We start from the raw sequence: 20326 nt of genomic DNA, 5'->3' as shown, positions 1-20326 counted from the left end.
TAGATTTACTCACATTTCGTCCTATGAGAAATCTTCTGCAAATATCTGATAACCTGTTCTGTAATTCTACAAGATGCCGATTTTAGCCGATTCCAGTTTTACAGGTTTTAGGGATAACAGCCACAGCAAGCAGCTGAAGTAGGTGAATACTTGAAACTGTCTAAAAACACTTATAAGTCTCAATTTTATTTGTTCAAACTCCAAATATGCCTCAATATCCATTAATAGACACTGTGGAAATCGTCTTAGCTCAACAGCAGAATGTCTACAGTCTTCCTAATCGCCACTTTCTAGCAACAAAATAACATAAATGTCCCTCTTGGATTGGCTGGTTTTCAAATCCCAGCCATTAGCATGTCGAGTAGCTTCCAGTTTTGAAATTATTTTGAATATCTATCAAAAAAAGGTAAATTTTCAGCGAATAAATTTCACAGAAACATTTGCGAAGTTCTGTGCAACTCACAAAAGTCTTTTTTCTACTTTTTTGACAATCTTCACATAAATTCTTCATTTGTACTCGAGCTTTAACGTCCTGAGTGATTTCTTGAGATGTTGCATCTATTCAGTTGAGAGCACAAACCTCTGCTGTTGGTTTCCTCAAGTTCTTAACTTATTTTCCTCCAACCACTTTGGTCTTAGTTTCAAAAGACGACCTTTTGGAGTCATGGCTTCTTCCTCTGAGTGGCCAATCAATCGCTCTTTTTAAATCAATATAAATCAATAATAGAGCTGTTTTGTGTCCTTCTTCCTGCATCATATTTACTCAAGGTTTGCCAAATACAGTATAGCTGTTTGCTCTGGCCAGACGCCTCACCACAGTCCAGTCATAGTGGCACAAATGACTAAAACACTCTATAACCCACAGAAGAAAGACATTATGGATGAAGAATTGCCCGTTTAAAAGGCTTCAGCTAATTTGGCTTATATTTTACTTTTAATACAATAAGACTGCACTAATATATGTCTTTACAGGATGTAATTATTCATCCAAGAAGGTTTTTATTATGACCATTACATTGCCAAATGGAACATTTTAATTTAAATCTTTCCTTCCAGCTGTTGCCAACCCCTTCATTGGCCCAAGTGTTTATAGCACCTCCATCACACTTCATCATTTCACAGCGCATTGTGTTCTTCAACAGCGAGACTGAATTGTATTTCAGTAGGTCAGCGAGTGCAGGGTTTGATTTCTTGTAAAGATCTAATGAGCCAGAGTCGACCTCCCCAAAAACGACGGTTCCAGCTCCCCACGTCAGCGGGACTAGAAACAGGAGCGAGCGAATGCTCAGAGGACCGCACCGTTTTGCTCGATATTACATAAAATCACTAATAACATGTTTGGTTCCTCTGTGGGACTTTGGTAATGAGTTATTCATGCCCACAGAACGTTGATTAATTGAACGCAGAATTACAGCCCGTGAACTCTAATTCAGGGTGACTTTCTCCTCCCTTGACAACTTCTTATTTAATTCCATGATTATTTTCCATGCAGAAAGTCATTGCATTGCATCAGTGGCTTTGGTTTAGTTGAAAGAGTAAGAGGAAAATCTAAAAAATGTGAAAATAAAAATGCAAGTGACACGGTTCTAATGGCTGATCTAGAGCTTCTTTTAAGGGCGCAGAAAGTCATTTGTAGACTTTGAATATTCGTTGTTAAAAAGTGCAGAAGCAGAAGAATCTAAATGTCTGCAGGGAACTTGCAGGCAGCACCGCTGGGTTGATCCGCTTTCCACAGGGTTCACAGAAACGGTTTGAGAACCAGAAACGTCTGATCCGAACCCAGGCACAGCTTTTATACAACACACTTTTACAGTTTTACACATTAAAACTGTGCAATGTGGCATTAAATTCATATCGTATATTCATATGATTTGTATAAAACTTACAATAGAAACGAAAAACAAAATCACATACTAACTGAGTAAAATGTATTTCAGTAGATGTTATTTGTCCGTTTTTATGATTGGCAGCAGCTTGATCTCAATAATGGTTAAATCAAACCTGAATAAATAAATGAAAAATATATCTGTATATAGAAAACAATAACTTTAATGTAATGGATGTCTGCGTGAAATTCTGCCTTTTCTTCCCAGTGTTTTGACTGGAACCTGTAGTCAGCAGCGTTGCTGGTATTCAAGCAGATGATTCGTTTTAAGGTGGTAAAACAAATTGCTTGTTTTTCCTCCCTTCCTCGCACTTTGCATATTTAATTTTCTGCTCCTGGTCTCAGTGTTCAACTCTGCTATGGTCTTAAGAAACGGGGTCATTTAAACCCCACATTCTTTCTTGCCTCATGGACTCACACTGAGCCCATGCGCGCTTTTACGAGGTGAGGTTTTCTTTCTGTAGTTTCGGAAAGACCGAAAGACCGTCACCCAGCTCCGACCGTGACATCTGCCGCGCTCCTCCTGAGCATCGTGCTAAAACTGATGGGGTTAATTGGATTCAGCAAGCTTTACACCATGCATGTCCAGGCGGAGGTCGTGCTGATCCCACATGTGCTTTAACTCCTTGTTTCCCTGCTGTCCGACCGTGACATCTGCTGCACTCCTCCTGAGCATCCCACTAAGACCACAGGATTTTAAACCCAAACCAGACCCAGATAATCTACATTTGCACCTGCCTTTTTAGCGAGCTCTTCCTTTGCCCTCTCATCAGTGCTGCTTCCCGCTTCCTCTGTTTCGATATCAGCTAGTTATATCATCAACAAGCATTACTGCAGTTAGACTACAGATCATTATCTTAGTCCAAATTTCTATCATTTCTACCGTATACCATTTATACCATGCAGTCCTTCTGTAAACTGTTGTAAAAATGGATCTATTTTTGAAGATATTCAGGTTTTGGTTTTAGTAATTTTCTGTAAATAGGGAGAATATTTCAAAACTATTGTATAATATGTTCTACTATGTCAGGTTTTATATGCGGGTACGATAAAAAGGTAAAGGTAATTTTATTTATACAGCACATTTTCAGCAACAAAGCACTACAAAGTGATATAAAATATCACGAAGATACAACAAATTACTGTAAAAAAACCAAACAAACCCAGTAACGGTAAGATGTTGGATTCTTTAAAATTATTCTGTAACTTTGTTTGTTCTGGGAAAAGTTAGCCAATAATTTTGCTGCGAATAAACCCACAGGTCCCAACACTGAACAACTTTCGGTTCAGACATCGATAGATACTTTACAGATAGAGAGAAATCCTGCAACAGACGCTCCGACCAAAAGAGACCCGATCTCAACATTATGCAGTCTGTCTGACACCACATGAAGTGACAGAAGCAGCAGAGACAGCTGCAGTTCTCTAAAGGGCTGAGCCAAATTCACTGAAATGTTTGAAACTACTTCTGTGCACTGTACTTTGAAGACTCTTGAAAAACTGAATGCACACGAGAAATGGGGCAAGAGATGACGACACTGAACTCTGACTTCATTTGTTTGTCTGCCCAACGGCAAAACACCTGGCACTGGTTTTGGATGCATCATCACATTAAAGCCGCTTTAGTTTACGGGAAAGAAATGTGCTTTTTCTGAGATATTCAGGAGCCTAATGAGCATAGTTTGCTCAAAGAGCAAAATCAATTTTTAACAACAGCAATCTGATGAGGTTCATAATTCTAGAACATACTATTCTCAGCGTTATACGTTTTTGTGTTTAAATCAGGGCGGTAGTTTGGGAATAACGGGCTGAACCGGTGCGTTAAACACTCTGCTTCACACTCCTTGTTTGTCAGATTTAGAATAATTACTTTACAAGAAAAACCACTTTTGGAGAAAAGTAACGCATTGTTTTCTTTAAAGACGAGCAAACCACTAAAACCTGAATCTACACATTTAGAAGTAAAGCTGTAAATGTTGGCAGAGCTGGACTTTCTTCTCCTAATTGGAGGTTTTCATTTATTCAGCACAGTTGGCATATATCGTGCATGTTAGAAGATTATATGATAATTAGGATCAGTTTGGCAACGCTCCTTTCTTCAAGGCAGGTGTATCGAATGTATTTGATGCATTTTATGGCGTTTTACAGTTAAAATCTGCTTGGATGGCTCATTCTACCATAATGAAAAACTCAGTGGATTATTTTTCTCGTGGTTCTTCATCAGCAAATCCTGATTATATGTACGACGGGTCTTTGTTTTTGTTTCTTGCTAATGAATTGCCTCAGTTGTTGCTAAGCTTAAACAATTACCTGTTTGGGTTGGCAAGGATGAACAATTAGTGCAGATCTTGAAGCTACTAGATTCTGAGCCAGTGTACTATTCACAACATTCTTTGTAAGCTAATTGAGCCAAAAAAATAAAAAATAAAAATCTCTAAATGATGATGTTATATCCAGAAACAAAAATAATGAGTGGCTATTAGATTTAAATTTAAATGTGATGAGTTGCATTGTAGTTTAATTTTCATAAGAGTTTCATATTTGAAGTTTTACATGTGGAACATGCACTCACTGGCCACTTTATTAGATACAGCTACTTGCTAACACAAGTAGCAATCCAGTTCGTTTAATCATTTAAAGGCCGTGGCAACGACTCAAACCAAGCATCTGAATGGCTGCTGAATATTTCATGGCATTTTCACATAGATGATGGTCAGGAAAAGAGGAAACAACCACTGAGCTCAAACAACCGAGGTAACGATGTTATGTCTGAAAGAATATAGAATAAAATGCACTAAATGTCACTTCTGTCACCAAAAAATCCCCCAAAACACAAGAAACTTGGACTACAATTCTCATCAACTCTCCAAAATCGTTTAACAGCAGATGGTGTTTGGTCCAGTGAGTCTTGATTTCGGCTCCAACATTCAGAAACTTAAATCAATGGATCCATTCTGCTTCATATCACTGGTTCAGACTGGAGTCGGTGGTGCGTTTGTGGGATTTTTTTCATACACAATATCTAAAATATTCTAAATAAAATGCAGCTCGAGAAGATGAGATATCTTGTTGTATTTGCTAAGCAGCCAATCAAGGAGCACCATTTCTTTTCCTCTTCACTGATTGGCTGCACCTGCAAGAGTGGAAATAAAGACGATCATGGATGCTAGCTGCTGGGGTAGCACTAAGACAGTTTCCACTGTGAGGATTGGTGCATATTAAGCTATATTTGGTCTGAGAAGTTAAAATTGGCAGGTGTTTTCAGGAATTCATGTATTTCTAGCTATTTGTGGATGGATGTGGCTTTGAGGTCAGGGCAGTAAGACTGGAAACCATCTTAGTATTACTGTAGTTCACCGGTGTAAACTCATTTTTGTTTTGGGGCAAATCAAGATCATGAATGCTCTTAAAGGGCCGGTTGCACCAGAATGTATTAATAAAACTTGTTCACATTTTTTAATTCTTACAATTAAAGTATATTATTGAACATCTTTTCAGTCCCTCCAGGATTTTGTGATGCTTCTTGTGATTTTTTTGCAATGAAACTCAAACTGCTTGTGGTACTAATGTGGAAATCTGTAATATATTTGCACTTGTTCATGACTGTAAATGCCACTTTTTATTACTCACTGTATGATCTGACATCAGTCAAGGCTGAGGCAGCTGTTTAGTACAAGTAAGAAAGTTTTTAACAATTTCTGAAAAAAATCTGCAATAAACTCCCAATTAAGTATTGGCACCAAAAAGTGGAGGATTTCTTGATTTTTTTGTGAATTTCCACAATAATTCTTAAGAAACTGGAGGGACTGATTGATATAATTTGGCAGTAAACAGATAAAAACCTCATTGATTTGATTGATAACATGATATTTATGCACACTTAATGTTTTGTCTACTAAAAAGCCTTGAGCAGATGCCAAAATCTACAGCACAAGGCTATGCTGGGTTTTATTTCCCTTCGGCACTTTAGTAGCAGCTAAACATTGTTTGAATGCAGCATCCCGCTGTTGCTGAGGATGTCACGGAAAATCTTGTGAAAGCCTTGATTTTAATTAGGTTTAATTCAGTTAGGTTACTGATCTAATCTAACCAAATCTAGCATGCATCTGCAGCTCATTTAAAATCCTGCTGCTAGAAACAGAAGACCAGATTAAATCACTCCACCGACTCTGTTTGTCAAAGAATACAATTTGAAATGATACTTTTGGACCCCTCAGAGTCCTTTATGCTGGATTCCCCCAGAACCAGAGCTAAATAAAGTATAAGAGGTTCTAAGCCCCCAGCAAACACTTTGTTTATGCATCAAGCCAAATTTATAGCAGGCCAGGTGATGTACACAGAGAGTGACTTAAGGGGAGGGATCTGCCGCTCCTAATGGTGCCATCCATCACCTACCTAAATCACAGCAATCATAAGTCATAACACTCAAGCACAGATAAAAATGCATGATCATGCACAGCCATAAATAAACGTGCATGCTGAGACATCTCATCAGGGATGAGCTCGGTTTGCTCCCAGCCTTCATTCGCCGGTCCAGATTTCCTCGGGGAGATCTCGGTGCGCTACCTTTGGACCGCGCTGCTCACGTCTCGCTTAATGCATCGGCGCTGAAAATTGCTCTCTTTTTAACTTCAAATGGCGAGAGAGCGGCGTACTCTCACTGGCCCACTTAGTTGTGGTTGAGTATATCCTCCCCTTGCTGCTGAAACACATTTAGTGTTACAAGAGAGATAGATGGGGAGGTGTAAAGGCCAAACCCACTTCAGGCCAAATCATTTGTTTCTTTTTTCACTCTGATGTGCAGTGATGAGCATAAAAACTCACATTACTCCACAGAAACGGCTGCTGTTATTAACCCCTCAGCGCTGCGGAGGCAAATCAAGGTGAACGTGACCAAATAGGATTCCAACGTATAAACTATTATTCTGCTTTTACAGAGCTGGCATTTTATGTTTGAGTGTCTGAGAGAACTGGCAGTGAGTCCCTGTTTAGGAATGTTGGCCTGCTCTCCCAAGTTCAGCCATTTTGGAGGGTTTTGAAACATGGTGGTGATGATGTCATGCTGCTCTTAATGCCTGAAATAAGTTCACACAAAAGTTATTATTCATCCTCAATTTGGTAGATATAGTTATTTCATTCTAGAAAATCATATTAGGTAGCTCCTGCCAGTGAATGGTGGCTCTTGGTTTGTGTTAAATATGCACCATTAGACATTGGGGGAAACACTTTGGTTTGAGGTGAGTTTGTAACAACAATTTGAAGTCTATTAACTGGTAACTGGATGATCTCCTAGAGACCAGAACTTATGGTTCCATCAAAAGACTGAAGATGTTTTCATGCCTTAATGTTGGTTCAATTTGGGATCAACATTGGTCCATTTTCAGCTGGTGTTATTCTCTTTCACACTGGATTGTGCCAATTCAAACTCTTTCAGAACATTTTTCTCCCCTCACCTGTGGTGGTTCTGCACCAAAAACCACTGAAGGAAACGACACAGAAACCTCTTAAGACATTGAGCTCAACTTCCTCCTTCACAAAATGTAAACAAAAAAATGGAGTAGCATCAGATTTTAGAGGTTGTAAGATTTCTCTCTTGTTTTGGTTGTATCTACCCAGAATGCCCTGCGCTGCAGTCCACTTCCTGCTTGGCGTTCACATATGCGTTTGAATCGAACCAGAGTTCATTTCAGCTGAATTGAGGTTGAAAGGTGAACCAGATCTTGCTTTTTTTGGTCTTCACCGGAGTTTGATTACGCAAACGGACTGGAGTCATTCAGGTTCCTGAACCACCACAGCAGAAAACATCTTCCAAAACATTTCTGCTTCTTTCTCGTCTGTCCATAGAATCTTTCTTATAAAAGTCTTGGGAATCATGAAGATGTTTTTGGTTTTGTTTTTGGTGAGACTCTTCCTTTCTGGATTATGGCTCTCGTTAGGTTTTCCCAATGCCAGAAAAGTATTTGTGTCTCTTCCCAGTTGATCATTTTTTCCTCATGTCTTTTTGACTCCATGTCAGTCGGGCTCCAGTCAAAATATTTCTTCTGACAGCAATAAGGGCTGGGCGTTGCTATGGAAACTGGATTAGATAATTTTTTAAAGAATGTGGTTAATTGATTATTTAACATTTAACACTGTTACATTGCCAGTGACTGAAATTTACGTTATGTATTCACTCGAGTTATTCTGGGGAAAAAACAGGAATCTGTAAATGCAGAAAGAGTTTGGAAGGATTGTTATAAATGTTTCATTTATAACAATGAAATATTGTTATAAATGTTTATATATTTACAGCTCTAGAAAAAATTAAGAGACCACTTAAAATGATCAGTTTCTGATTTTACTTTTTATAGGTGTATGTTTGAGTAAAATGAACATATTGTGCTTTTATTCTGTGATCTACTGACAACATGTCTCTGAAATTCCAAGCATAAATTTAAGTTTTATTCACTGAAAATGAGAAAAGGTCAAAATAACAAAAAGATTTAGAGCTTTCAGACTTCAAATAATGCAAATAAAACAAAGTTCATGTTCATTTAGAAACAACAATATTAATGTTTTAACTCAGAAATCAATATTTGGTGGGATAATCATGAGGTTTTCAATGGAGTTCAGTGCTGAGGTCTCTTAATTTTTTTTTCCAGGGCTGCATGTAGATTGATAGAGAGCCTGTAGAAACGGTTTAGCAATACAGTAACATCTTATTATTTTATTATTGATTACCCCCAAATTTCTAAATGCTTCCATTGCAAAGTTAGCATTTCAAATCAAAGTCATACAGTATAAAGTGTTGCTGGAAGCGAAATAGTGCCCATGCTGTCAAGATTATACATTCATGTATTCATGCTCTCAGCACAAATATTAATCTGGGTGCTATTATTTATGCATTTGAGAAAGAAATGGAAACGCCAAATAAGGAGAAGCATTCAGTGCATTGCATTTTATCATATCACCTTCCAGATGTTTGTGATGGTAACCACTTAAAGCCTGTGGCTTTATTTAAAGTCAAGATAATGGATGATCTGGGATTATTCAGCTAGGTAGCTGCAGCTCAGAGATCAGCATTTTTACTTTTTTGTTCCTACAATCTAAAAACAAAAGAATCTAATTTCTCTAAATTAACATTTATTGAGGGTTTTTTTAAAATGAGAAACAAGAAAAAAATCCCTGTTTGAAGTCATAATAGGATTAAATGTGTGTTCTGAGAAAGAACTAGAGCTTAAGAGGAACTGTAAGTCGGTCTGTTTTGCAGGGATCAAGAGCTTAAGCAGGAATTAGTTTCCATGAAAAAAAGTTTCCATTTTTTAATTATTTCTCTCGTCTGTGAGCATAAATTAGCCTCCTCAGATAGCGTTTCATTTTTCTAATTCCTTGCCTGTGATATTTATGAAGATGAGAGCTGACGAAGATAAAAGAGGCTCAGATCAGACGTACACCTTGACGCTGTAATCATTCCAGCACAACCACAGAACATGCTACGCTAATATCGTCAGATCAAAGGTGGGTTTTGCTTGTCTCATTAGCCAAAAATCTCACAAAGAATTGACATAATCAGTCCAGCTCTTGTTGTCTGCATGTTTTCTTTTGGTCTGTGGGAAAAAAAACCTCAACTTCACAGGGACGGGGCGGAGAATTGGAGCAGGATGATTGGGTGGCTGAGTGGAGGAACAGGCCTGAGATCTCTGAGCGACTGGCGCTGCGTTTGTGTTGGTTCCAGCTGTCTGGACAAAGACGAGATTAATTACATCAACTTTGGGCTAATGCTAATTACTAACCTAATTAAAAGCACATTAAAGATGTTAGAGGGGGTGGAGCAGAGCAGAGACAGGGACGTATAACCTGTGTTCGTGAAGAGACGGATAGTAATTGCTCTGTACTTTTTTCGTATGTCTGTGCAGCAGGAAGACGACACAAAGCAGTAGCTTTTATTTAGACGCGTTTTAACAAGTGAATTAAGCCTTTAATTGCAGTGCAAATTCTCATTTGTTCTATTTTCCCACAATATCTGAATAAGATTACGCGTGATTCATTTCATTAAAGGAAAACGTTATCCAAACTCACGTAGCCCTATGGGAATCTGTAACCGCCTCCCTTGTTGAATCATGAATTAACTGTGATTAATCACATCTTTTTGGTTCAACTTCACTTGCTACGTCCAAGTTATGATTACTGCCAGACACGCAGAATAAAGAAATCACTGCAGGCGAGATGAGGTGCTGCTCTTCTTGCCTCATTATGAACCTCATTAAGAAGCAGATCATAAACGGGCTCCAAGCCCCACAAGCAGGTTCGCCCAGCGTCCCGCTGGCACACAGTAGCTATGGCTCATCTACAAGTTTGAACGTGTTGGGAGTTTGTGGGACATTACTGACTCCTGGAAGGTTTGAATTAACCTTTGACATGTGTTAGTCTAACAGCCCTAGTTGATTCAGAAGGCAACGTGGACCCACAACAATTATTCCACAAAAATAGGCCTCTAAACCTCTGCTGGCCTCACTTCTCTTAGTTAAGATGAGCATTTATGATTCAACAGTAAGAGAAAATGAGCAAAAAGAAAATCTATGGGAGAGTTTAAAGATCACTTCAAGCCAAAAAAAACCACAATAACAACGTCATGACGACTATATTCTTTAACCTGATAAGAAAAAAAACTGCTTTAGACGTTCTAATATAATTTACACCATTATCTGTTGAGACATGGATGCTGTTATCATTAGGTCCTGCACCTTTTAACACTCAGTAAGTGTGAAAACTACATGCATTCAGCATTAGATGTCACAAATAAGATCAGTTACTCAGTAACTGTGTAATGTACCAAGTGTCAAGCATGGTGGTGGCAGCATCATGTTGAGTTTCGCTGCCAAAAGCAACAATGCACCAAAGAAAGCTGATGGAATAATGAAGATGAACAATCTCACCATTCTTCAACTTGACTTTTTTAAAGAAAAAATATTTTGATATTTAACTGCACATTAATTAACTAATTAGCCTTTTTTTTTTTTACTTTTTCATTACATGGTTGGCATAGCAACAGATCCTAACGGCATTTTAAACACATTTTTCCAGTATTAACTCCAGGATTTCAAGTAATGGCCTTACATTCATTCTCTGTAATGAACTTTTGACCTCTGACCCCTGGAGATATACACTCTGTAACTCTGTAAAGAAGCACTTTCTTAAATCTACCCTCTTACTAAACTTGTGGATATGTTTGCCAGTTGTCGCCCAGATTAAGCTCAATGCTCAGAGAGGAAGGAAGGAAACCTCAACCATCTCCGGTTGGTGCAGAATGTTGCAGCCAGGCTCATTACCAGGACCCGGCGCTGAACCCGTCACCTCTGCGCTCTCCTCCCTGTCCAGGCTTCTTGTTACGCTTGGCAGTGAATCTAAACCCCTGCACACATCCACAGCCTGTAATGGTCCTGCCTCTCAGACCTCCTGACCGGGAACGGACCCGACCTGACCACCACAATGCTCTGCTAACTGTCCCCAGGTCAGCAGGTTTCTAGAGCTGCTGTTCCATGAACTCAGGCTTGGTGATTATTCAGCTCCAACGCTGCATTTTTAAGGCTTTTGTTGTATATTCATTACGCCTTTGTTTTTGCTGTAGTCTTGTAAACCTCATTGTGACCTAAACCACTCAGCGCTTCTTGTAAAACACTTTATAACATCATTAAGAAGTTTTTGCAAGCAACTGAACAACTATGTTTGGTGTTTAAAGGACTGCAAGCAGAGATAAAATGCTCTTTATTCACCCCAAAATGTGAAGAAGTAGTTACTTTTGGGAAGACTGTAGTGCCTCACAAAGGTTTATGCCATTAACGTTTATTTTATTGGTAATTTTTTTCTGAGACATAAACGCATAATTGTAAAGAAAATATCTGAAAAGACCCGCACTCCTTATTGCACAGAATAAATGTAGTGCAAACGGAGCGAATGAGAAAGTAAAGGTAAAAGGAACCGCCTTCTCGGGAGTTTAAAGGGATCCACAAACTTCATCCAAAGTGCCGAAATCAAATTTTATTGACCAACTAGTGATGACTTTTGCGTCATTTTGTCCGTAGAGTCATCCACCTGCCGAACTCGGCACCAGACCAGTGTTGTGTGATTGGTCAGAAGTTTGTTTATTTACTTTAAGTTTATTTGTATAGCATATTTGTCAAGTGCTGTAATTACACATCAGATTGTTGATTATTGTTTCATTCATGATGTTTCAAAAGTCACATGAAACATCATGAATGCAAGAAACGAGTATCTAATGCACAATTCTTCACTAAATCACAGCCATATTAATAAACTGGTGAAGGATTAACAACTCTTGCACATGCAGAAACCATGTGACTGCATGTCGACTGTCCAGATGAAGTATGTAAGAACGTTGGGGGAATGTTCAGAAATAAGGGAAACAGAGCAGGAGGATATGCAGAGGAACGTACCGGTCAGTCACAGTGAAGAAATCTATTGTCCTCATCTCAAAGCTCCGGGTAGTGACTGAAAGAACAAGATCAAGAGACCAAAGTGAGTTTCTGGGTTCTGGGTTCTGGGTTGAGTTTAGGACGCCCCCCAGTGGGAGGGAGACCCAGAGGGAGACCAGGACAGACTTGGCTGGCTTGGGAACGCCTTGGGATTCCCCCGGAGGATCTGGCCCAAGCGGCTGGAGGTCGCTGCCTCCTCGATTAAGTGAAAGATAATGGAGCCAAATGGAGGGAAATTTTGAAAAAAAACAACAAAAAAATAACTTTAGCAGACTTTAAACAGTGGTGGAGGTTCACCCTCCAGCGGGACAAGGAGCCTGGACCCACAGCCAGAGCCACAAAGGAATGGCTCGGATCAAATTAGTGCCTCGTGTTGGAACGGCCCAATCGAAGTCGCTAATTAAATTGAGAGTCTGTTGCAAGAGCAGAAAATTGCTTTTCATAGACATTTTCCATTCATCCTGACTGACCTCAAGCTATTTTGCAAAGATCTGTATTCTATAGAAGTCCAGAGCTGTGAAAAACAAACCCCGGAAGAGTGGGAGCTCTCATTGGAGCCAAAGTGAGTCGCTGCTCTCAGCACCATTCAGATTTTGAATAATTAGGTGACTTTTAAGGACAATGGACTGGATGACTGGATTATTTAGAGGCATCAAAGCAACAAAGGCGTTGAATATAAATGCACACAATCGTTCATTTTATGGAAAATATTTTTTTAAATAATATTTTTCTTGCACCACTGACATTTGCAGTACAAAGAAAGAAATGAACGTTTCAGCAATCAGATGTAGAACTTTAATAAATCATCTCCAAAACATCACCTGATGGGAAGATTTCTTTTTTTTATGACATCTGCCTTTACAGATTTGTGCTCTTTAGCTCTCGTCTGTTTTTGTGCATCGGCTCAGAGAACAAACCCGAAACTTTGCTGTGATTTGCTCTCACACAAATTGTCTTCTGTATGACAATTTGTGCCGCAGAGTTTTCCTCGCTCACTTCCACCTGAGAGGGAGATAAAGGGTTGATTGAAGACTCCTCAGCCCATTTGATAAGGCCTAAATCAAAGTTCTGCTCAGGGCGCGTTCGCCTGAGCCGCACGTCGAAGAGACGTCAACACCGACGACAATCTCATCTCCAGCAGCAAAAAGCTGAGCCAGGGACAGTTTGGAGCACATTTGAAAAGCTTTTGAGGCTGCTTAAGTTGAGCGTTTGTGTTGCTGAATCAATAAGGACTTGTTGCCGTGTCACAGTGCGGTTAAAAACACTCAGGAAGTGAGCCGAGTGCCGCTCTGTCTGTTTTGGAGTGCAGAACAGTTTGAGGCTCGTAAAGCTCTTGAATGAGGGGAAAATGTCAAAATGTTGCACTAATTTGCAGCAACATTTTAACAAGCGTGACTCGTCCTGTGGGGAAATCCCTGACATTTAGATGTGCCGGGGCTGCTCACCCGTCAAGATGCATAATTGACTCTTTCTCCTGAATTTATTACGTTCTGGAGGAAAATTAGTTTCTGAAATCAATCCATTGTATGCTGCTTATGGAGATGATGCTGTACATAAATCACCTGCTCTGTCTGCTTATCGATTCACTTGGAAAGTCCCTTTGTTTGTTAATTGTTAAATCTTTTGTGCACTTCTGTCATTTGCCAACTCTTAAGATCTCAGGGTCACTTTCATTTAACATCTACAGGCCAATTTCATCAAATTTTCACAAAAATGAAGAGTTTGTATGTTTTCCAGCACAATGCAGACAAAACAGATGCTATTGTTTTTCTTTGTGACAAAGACATGAACAACACATTACAGCCATCCTTTTCTTAAAAAGCTGTTTTATGTTAGATGTAAAGAGAAACATGAGGTTTCATGTTCGTTTCGACTGTTTACAGGTAAAAGTTGACAAGAAATTGATCTTTTCAAAGGAAAAATCATGAGATTTCACCAGAAAGGCAGGTGTATTTTCTTTTTACTTAATTATCTTTGTTTTATAATAAAAATTTATTTGAAAATCTGATACATGTGAAGTTTATTAATACATTCTGGCACAACCGGCCCTTTAAGAGCATTCAGATTATGTGAAGTTTACGTTTTGGACGTTTTTGTACTTCCATTCGCGTCTCTATTGCTTCTAAAAACAGCCAAAGCACTTCAAGAAAACCCCAACCAAACCAGCTGGTTTTTGGCATTAAGATTTTTGGTGTCTGGAAAAATGACCCGTTTCAAAAACTTCCTAAATGTAGCATCACATATCAGCCGGCTCTGCCCCTCACCAAGTAACTCCAGGAAAACCAAATAGAGCTCTGGTTTTACCGCTGTACAATGGCTGCCGGAAAAAAAAGACAATTTGTTATGCAGGAGGCTCCACTTCTGCTTTTCAAAGACGCACAGTTGCATAATTGTGCATCTGTTTGCAGCCATTTTTACCTGCGAGGTGGAGAGGGGGAACAGCAGCAGCTTATTTAGATTTAAAGTGACAAGATCGAAGTAGGCAGAACAGAGTAGATTAAAATCTCATCATCTTAGAATGATTTAGTATAAAAGATGTTGTGCATCAACAGCCCATCTGTTGAAGGAAGACTTCACTCTGCAGCATTTAAACCATCCAGTTCTGGTTATTCAGTTCGAACCGCCGCTGCCTGGCAGTGTGAAGATTCGATCTGTCGTCGCCTTCAGAGCCTGATTGTTGTCTTACCAGCTACTTGCCGATCGTCTTTTTGCCCGTTGCCCCCTGCGCCGGTCCACTGTTTTGTTCCTGACATATTCTGAGGTCACATTTTGACCTTTGGTCCTCCCTTCGGTGGAGGAAAGGGAGAAAATAGATTTTGCAGACAGGCGTGCTTTGTGTAGACAATGAGTTGAGGTCAGGATTTTCTGCAGCTGACTGATTGATTTTGCCACCAAACCCAAACTCTCTCCAAATTGTAGCGGATCAAATAATTATTCCCCCAGTGTGTTTCACTATATCTGTTGCGTTTAGCTGCTATTCTTTCCAAAACATTCAATAGGTCTGGCCCGGTGACGATACGCGTCTCGTTATAAAACTGTTATGGGCGAAAAATTAATTGAGCGACATGATTAAAAATGAGAGAAAGAAGGTCAGAGCAGGTGTGGGATTGTTAAGAGTGAGTGAGGGAACGTTGATGGAAGCTTTGTCAGTAAAAACAGAAAATACTTTCTCTCTCAATGACACTTTCACTTTTTATGCCTCTTGCACTTTTCACATATTTTCACGTGGCAGTTTTAATGGATTTTTATGAGGTTTTTATGTGACAAACAGAAACTGGATGAAATGACTCAAATGCATATTCAGACCACTTTAACCTAAAACAACTTGAGCATGTTTAAAATACAGTAGAGGAATTAGCTAAGATGTGGTACAATCATCTGTTCAAACAAAATATCAGAAAATAATGTCCAGTAATCATTGCTGACATTTTGTCACAGAAACGAACATATCATACGTCTAAATTATTTAGTGTATCTTAAAGTCAGAAATGTTCTACCGCAGATTTTTATGTTGCCATCTAAACTCCAAATTGCATCAATTCACAAATCCTCAAAATTCACACAAAATCAACAGATCCCCACATTTTATTCTGTCTTTTAGTGCAAATCTTTCTCAAAATTGACCAAAATCAGCTTTACTTGATGCCAAGTCTGTGACAGACACAGAGATGAATTATCTCTGTGTACATTTAACATCACACATTAGTGCAAATATCGTAAAAATACTTTACAAATATTCCTAAATTAGCACCACAAAATCTGACTTTGAAAAAAAAACACTTATTGAATGCTGAAACAAACAGCTAGTTAATGCTATTTTAACAGTTTAATTGGTTTTATTAATACATTCTGGCACAACCGGCCCTATAAGAGCATTCAGATTTTCGATATGACCCAAAATGAAATGGAGTTTGACACCACTGTCCTGCCATATTTGTGGCTGTGTTTCAATTCGTGTTTTTATTTTGAAGTACTCCATTAGAAACTGTTGGTGGAAACAACAAAATGTGAAGTGAAAGGACGTCCTCAATTTTGCAGGAACGTTTTTATGCTCACTTGAGGTGGTTTTTGGCTTTCTGGATAAAGAGTTAATTACCTCACAAGGAGATGTCCATTCTAGTTTGCAAACTCTACATCTTGTTTGCTGCAGCCATACGAAGCCATTTGCATTTTCTTATTTAAATTTGTTGATGTTTTTTCTGCAACATTTCAAAGATTTCGCTCAAAATTTGCATGACAATTGGCGATGCGTTTGGAGACGCTGGCCGGGTTTTACTGAACCAGTGGCGTTTCAGATTCCAGCTGTTCTAAACAGACACGACGTCGTGTAATTGAAATTTAATCTACAGATTTCTCTTACATCCTGCCTGCGTGTCGAACCACATGGGATTTTATCAACCACTTAATTGCTTATCCCTATTTGCGTTGCTGGCGCCGTCACAGGCCCACCATGCTGCCATCAAATCACCTGGAACTGCAATTCATTTCCCGTCGTTCCCACCAGCTGCGCGGCGTTAACGGCGTCCTGTTGTTTCTTTCTTTCTTTCTTTCTTTCTTCCTTTCTTTCTTTCTCTCTTTCTTTCTTTCTTTCTTTCTTTCTTTCTTTCTTTCTTTCTTTCTTTCTTTCTTTCTTTCCTTCCTTCCTTCCTTCCTTCCTTCCTTCCTTCCTTCCTTCCTTCCTTCCTTCCTTCCTTCCTTCCTTCCTTCCTTCCTTCCTTCCTTCCTTCCTTCCTTCCTTCCTTCCTTCCTTCCTTCCTTCCTTCCTTCCTTCCTTCCTTCTTTCCTTTCTTTCCTTCCTTCCTTCCTTCCTTCCTTCCTGTTCTCTGCAGAACGAGTACACGTGTCCACGCCCCCTACCTGGCGCCTGGCTGGGAGACGTGCCTACAATCCATTAACTCTGAGAGAAAGAAGGACTGTTTGAGATGATGCAACAAATGAAAGCCCGGCCCGCCAGGATTCCTCTCTCATCGCTCAGATCGGAGGAGACGCTTCAAGTGTCCTCCATGCAAACGGATTCAAGGCAACAATCGATCCAGGAGGAAGAGAGGAGACAACGTGGCGGCTTCTCTCTTTTTTCTTAAGGTTTTGTAACATCTTTTTTTTTTATTTTAATTATTATTATTATTTGGTCTTTGGCATTTCTCATGATGCTCACTTCACAAACACGCACCGATGGTTGAGGATTCCTGTTGTGCGAACTAATGAGAGCCAAGGGATGGAAACAATAAAGATGGCCGCCCACTGCAGGGCCCCTGATGGCTTATTGTCTCCACAAGGACAACATGGCGTCGTACAGAAAGGACGAGCTGTTCCTACCACACAGGGGTGTGTAATTTAAAATGGGTTTCCATGTTTCCAACTCCTGTGAAGCGTCATTATATAATCTTTCAGTACATTTTTTTTTTAAAAAAGAAAGAAAAACTAATCATGAGCTGCGACGGTTCCTCAGAAAGTATGAAAAGAGGAATCAGCTTTGGTTGTTTTGAAGCGTTTTGTTTTGTTCGGAGAGTTTTCTAAATTCTTTCCAAATGAAATGAAATTTCAAGGATAACTTTTAATAAGGGAGACAAAAAACAACAGAAATGAGGACAAATGCTCCAATCAAGGACAAATTGTGATTTCCAGAAGTTCTGCTGTTGTTAATGTTGTGTTTTTCTTTTCTTTAATTTTATTTTTTAAGAGAAAAAAAGTAAGTGTGTTTGAGCAACAGATACCAAAGAGCCAAATGAATCCTTCTTTACTTTTGGCTCACCTTAACATACAGACGCATCTCAGAACATTTCTGTATCAAACAGAAAGTTCATTTACTTCAGTGAAACTGGAGCATTGGCTTCAGAAAGTCGTTTATTTCTGTTCGTTGTGATGATTATTACAGAAAACACCAAATCTAAACGAAACACAAAGTTTCCCAGAAAGTTAAAATGTTACACAAGCACTTTAAAATAGAAATGCTATGGAATTAGACGAGTGACTAATCCTCCTTCAATCCAAGCAAATTAAAGTTTAATGGAAGGAAAAACTGCAGTAGAAAAAGTTTCAAAAGCATTTAAGTACATAAAATTGAATTACAGTTTATTCGTTCATATATATTTTTAAAATATAAATACATATGTATTTAAATATAAATATTTAATGAAATATTCTAATTTTATTAGAAATATATATACAAAAAGTTATATTTTAAAGTTAGATTTATGAAAACGAACAAAAATAATTTTAATCCGCCCCAAGAATCCATTTTGCTTGTGCAATTTGTTTCCCACTGCATGTTTTCCTTCCACTAAACTTTCCCCCAATATGACTCTGAGTGGCCATTTTCTTGAGCAATGACAAATTGTGGCTCATCATTTCTGTAATAACTTCGTTTTTAAAGGGAGATTTTAGGTCAGAAAATGAATTATTCATCAAAATCAACAGAAACAAAAGCTTGAAATGCGTCTTAAACGGCGTTACTGAACTAAATAAACTTTAAATGAGATGCACCTACAGTTCACCACAAATCTGGTCTTTGTTTTCTTTACAGATTAAATATTAAGATGCCTCGACTCCCTTCAGGTCCAGCAGAGCTTTGCTCCTGAAGCTGATTTTCTTTCTTTTTCTTATTTTTCTCCTCCCTTTTTTCTTTCCATCATGTGTGCAACGTGTGTCTTTGTGAATAAACGACCTTGCAGCGGCAGGAAGATCTTGTCGGAAAGAAAACTCTCAGCACTGCTTTACGTTGTAAAACTTTTCTTAAACCAGAATTAAAAAAAATAATAAAAAAAATCATGCTTTCCTCAGAAACAATCACCTGCTCGCCCCTTAAACAGACTGCATAATGTTGCTGTGCACGGTTCTGCGTGGGTTTGTGTTTCTCTTTATTTTTTTGTTTTTTTTATTGTATTTGAAACCCACTGAGTTGTGGATTGTTTTAACCTGTACTCTTTCTACACAAGGAGAATAAGAATAATACTTTTTTAATGTAAATCTCTACTTCTTCTTCTTCTCCCCATTTGGATTTGTTGCGGTATTCTCTCTGTTCACTTTCAACAGTATGTTTTATAATTAAAATGATGACTTTACTGGTGAGCAATAGTAATTGGTCAAATTAAAAACCTCCATTGATCCTTTTGTGTGTCAAAGATTCACACGTCTCTGTTCTCCTCTGTGAGTTTCATGAGTCTCTCTTTCTTTCACTCTCTCTTTCACTCTATTTCTCTTTCTCTTTTCCTCTCTCTCTTCCTCTATCTCTTTTTCTTTTCCTCTTTATTTCTCTTTTGCTTCCTCTCTTCCTGTCTCTCTCTCTTCCTCTTCTTCCCTCTCTCTCATCCTCTCTCTCTCTCTCTCTCGGGTTTTCCACTCAGGTCTCCCATGAAGAGGCTGTCAAATCTGCATTAGCCTCATTAATGAGGGAGCAGAGCATCGATCTCTGCTCACGGTGGCTCCTCTCATTACGCTCCCCGTGTTGCGGGTCGCAGGACGGAGCTGCGCTCCGGTCGTTTGCTCCATGTTTGCTGTTCTTGGAACATGTCAAGCTGTCGGCTCACAGGTCCAGATGGCCGATCTGTCCAGCGCCCTCTCCCTCTTTGCTTGCTCCTCTCCACCCACAATGCATTGCAAAAGTATTCGCACCTTTTAGGTTTTAACCACAATGAGGTTTTATCTGCTTTTCCAACAGTAAATAATGGAGTATTAGTGCAACGATAAGAGAATAAAACACATAAAATTACAAGAATTTCCTAAAACTATGAGAATAAATTAAAAATATAGGAATGTCAGTATTACAAAAACATAGTACGATATTAAAGTGGAAATAATACAAGAATAAAGTCAAAGTACGAGAATAAAGTCGAAATATTATGAAAGTTGTAAATTCATACGACTTTCTAGTCAAACTAATAGTCATATTATTGCAAGAATAAGTCAAAAATGATAATAAAGTGGTGCTATTAAGTTTTACAAGCATAAAGTTGAAATATAGCCATATAGT

General features: G+C 38.8%; 1 protein-coding gene across 2 annotated transcripts in view; it reads left to right on the top strand.

The window, feature by feature from the left end:
• Window positions 1–19480, top strand: part of lrrtm4l1 (leucine rich repeat transmembrane neuronal 4 like 1) — a 79462-nt gene extending 59982 nt beyond the window's left edge. For both annotated transcript variants that reach the window (XR_535098.3, XM_008424675.3), the window contains exon 3: window positions 17187–19480. Coding sequence is in view for 1 of the 2 variants with exons in the window: in XM_008424675.3 (XP_008422897.1) it covers window positions 17187–17252 (66 nt within the window). In the remaining variant the exon portion in view is untranslated. The remainder of the gene's footprint in view (window positions 1–17186) is intronic.
• The last annotated feature ends 846 nt before the right edge of the window (window positions 19481–20326 follow it).

The sequence above is a fragment of the Poecilia reticulata genome, chromosome 12 (assembly GCF_904066995.2).
Source record: "Poecilia reticulata chromosome 12, P_reticulata-male-v2, whole genome shotgun sequence".
Classification (NCBI taxonomy): Eukaryota; Metazoa; Chordata; class Actinopteri; order Cyprinodontiformes; family Poeciliidae; genus Poecilia; species Poecilia reticulata.
Note: the sequence above shows the minus strand (reverse complement) of the source record. Positions and strands in the feature narration are given on the sequence as shown.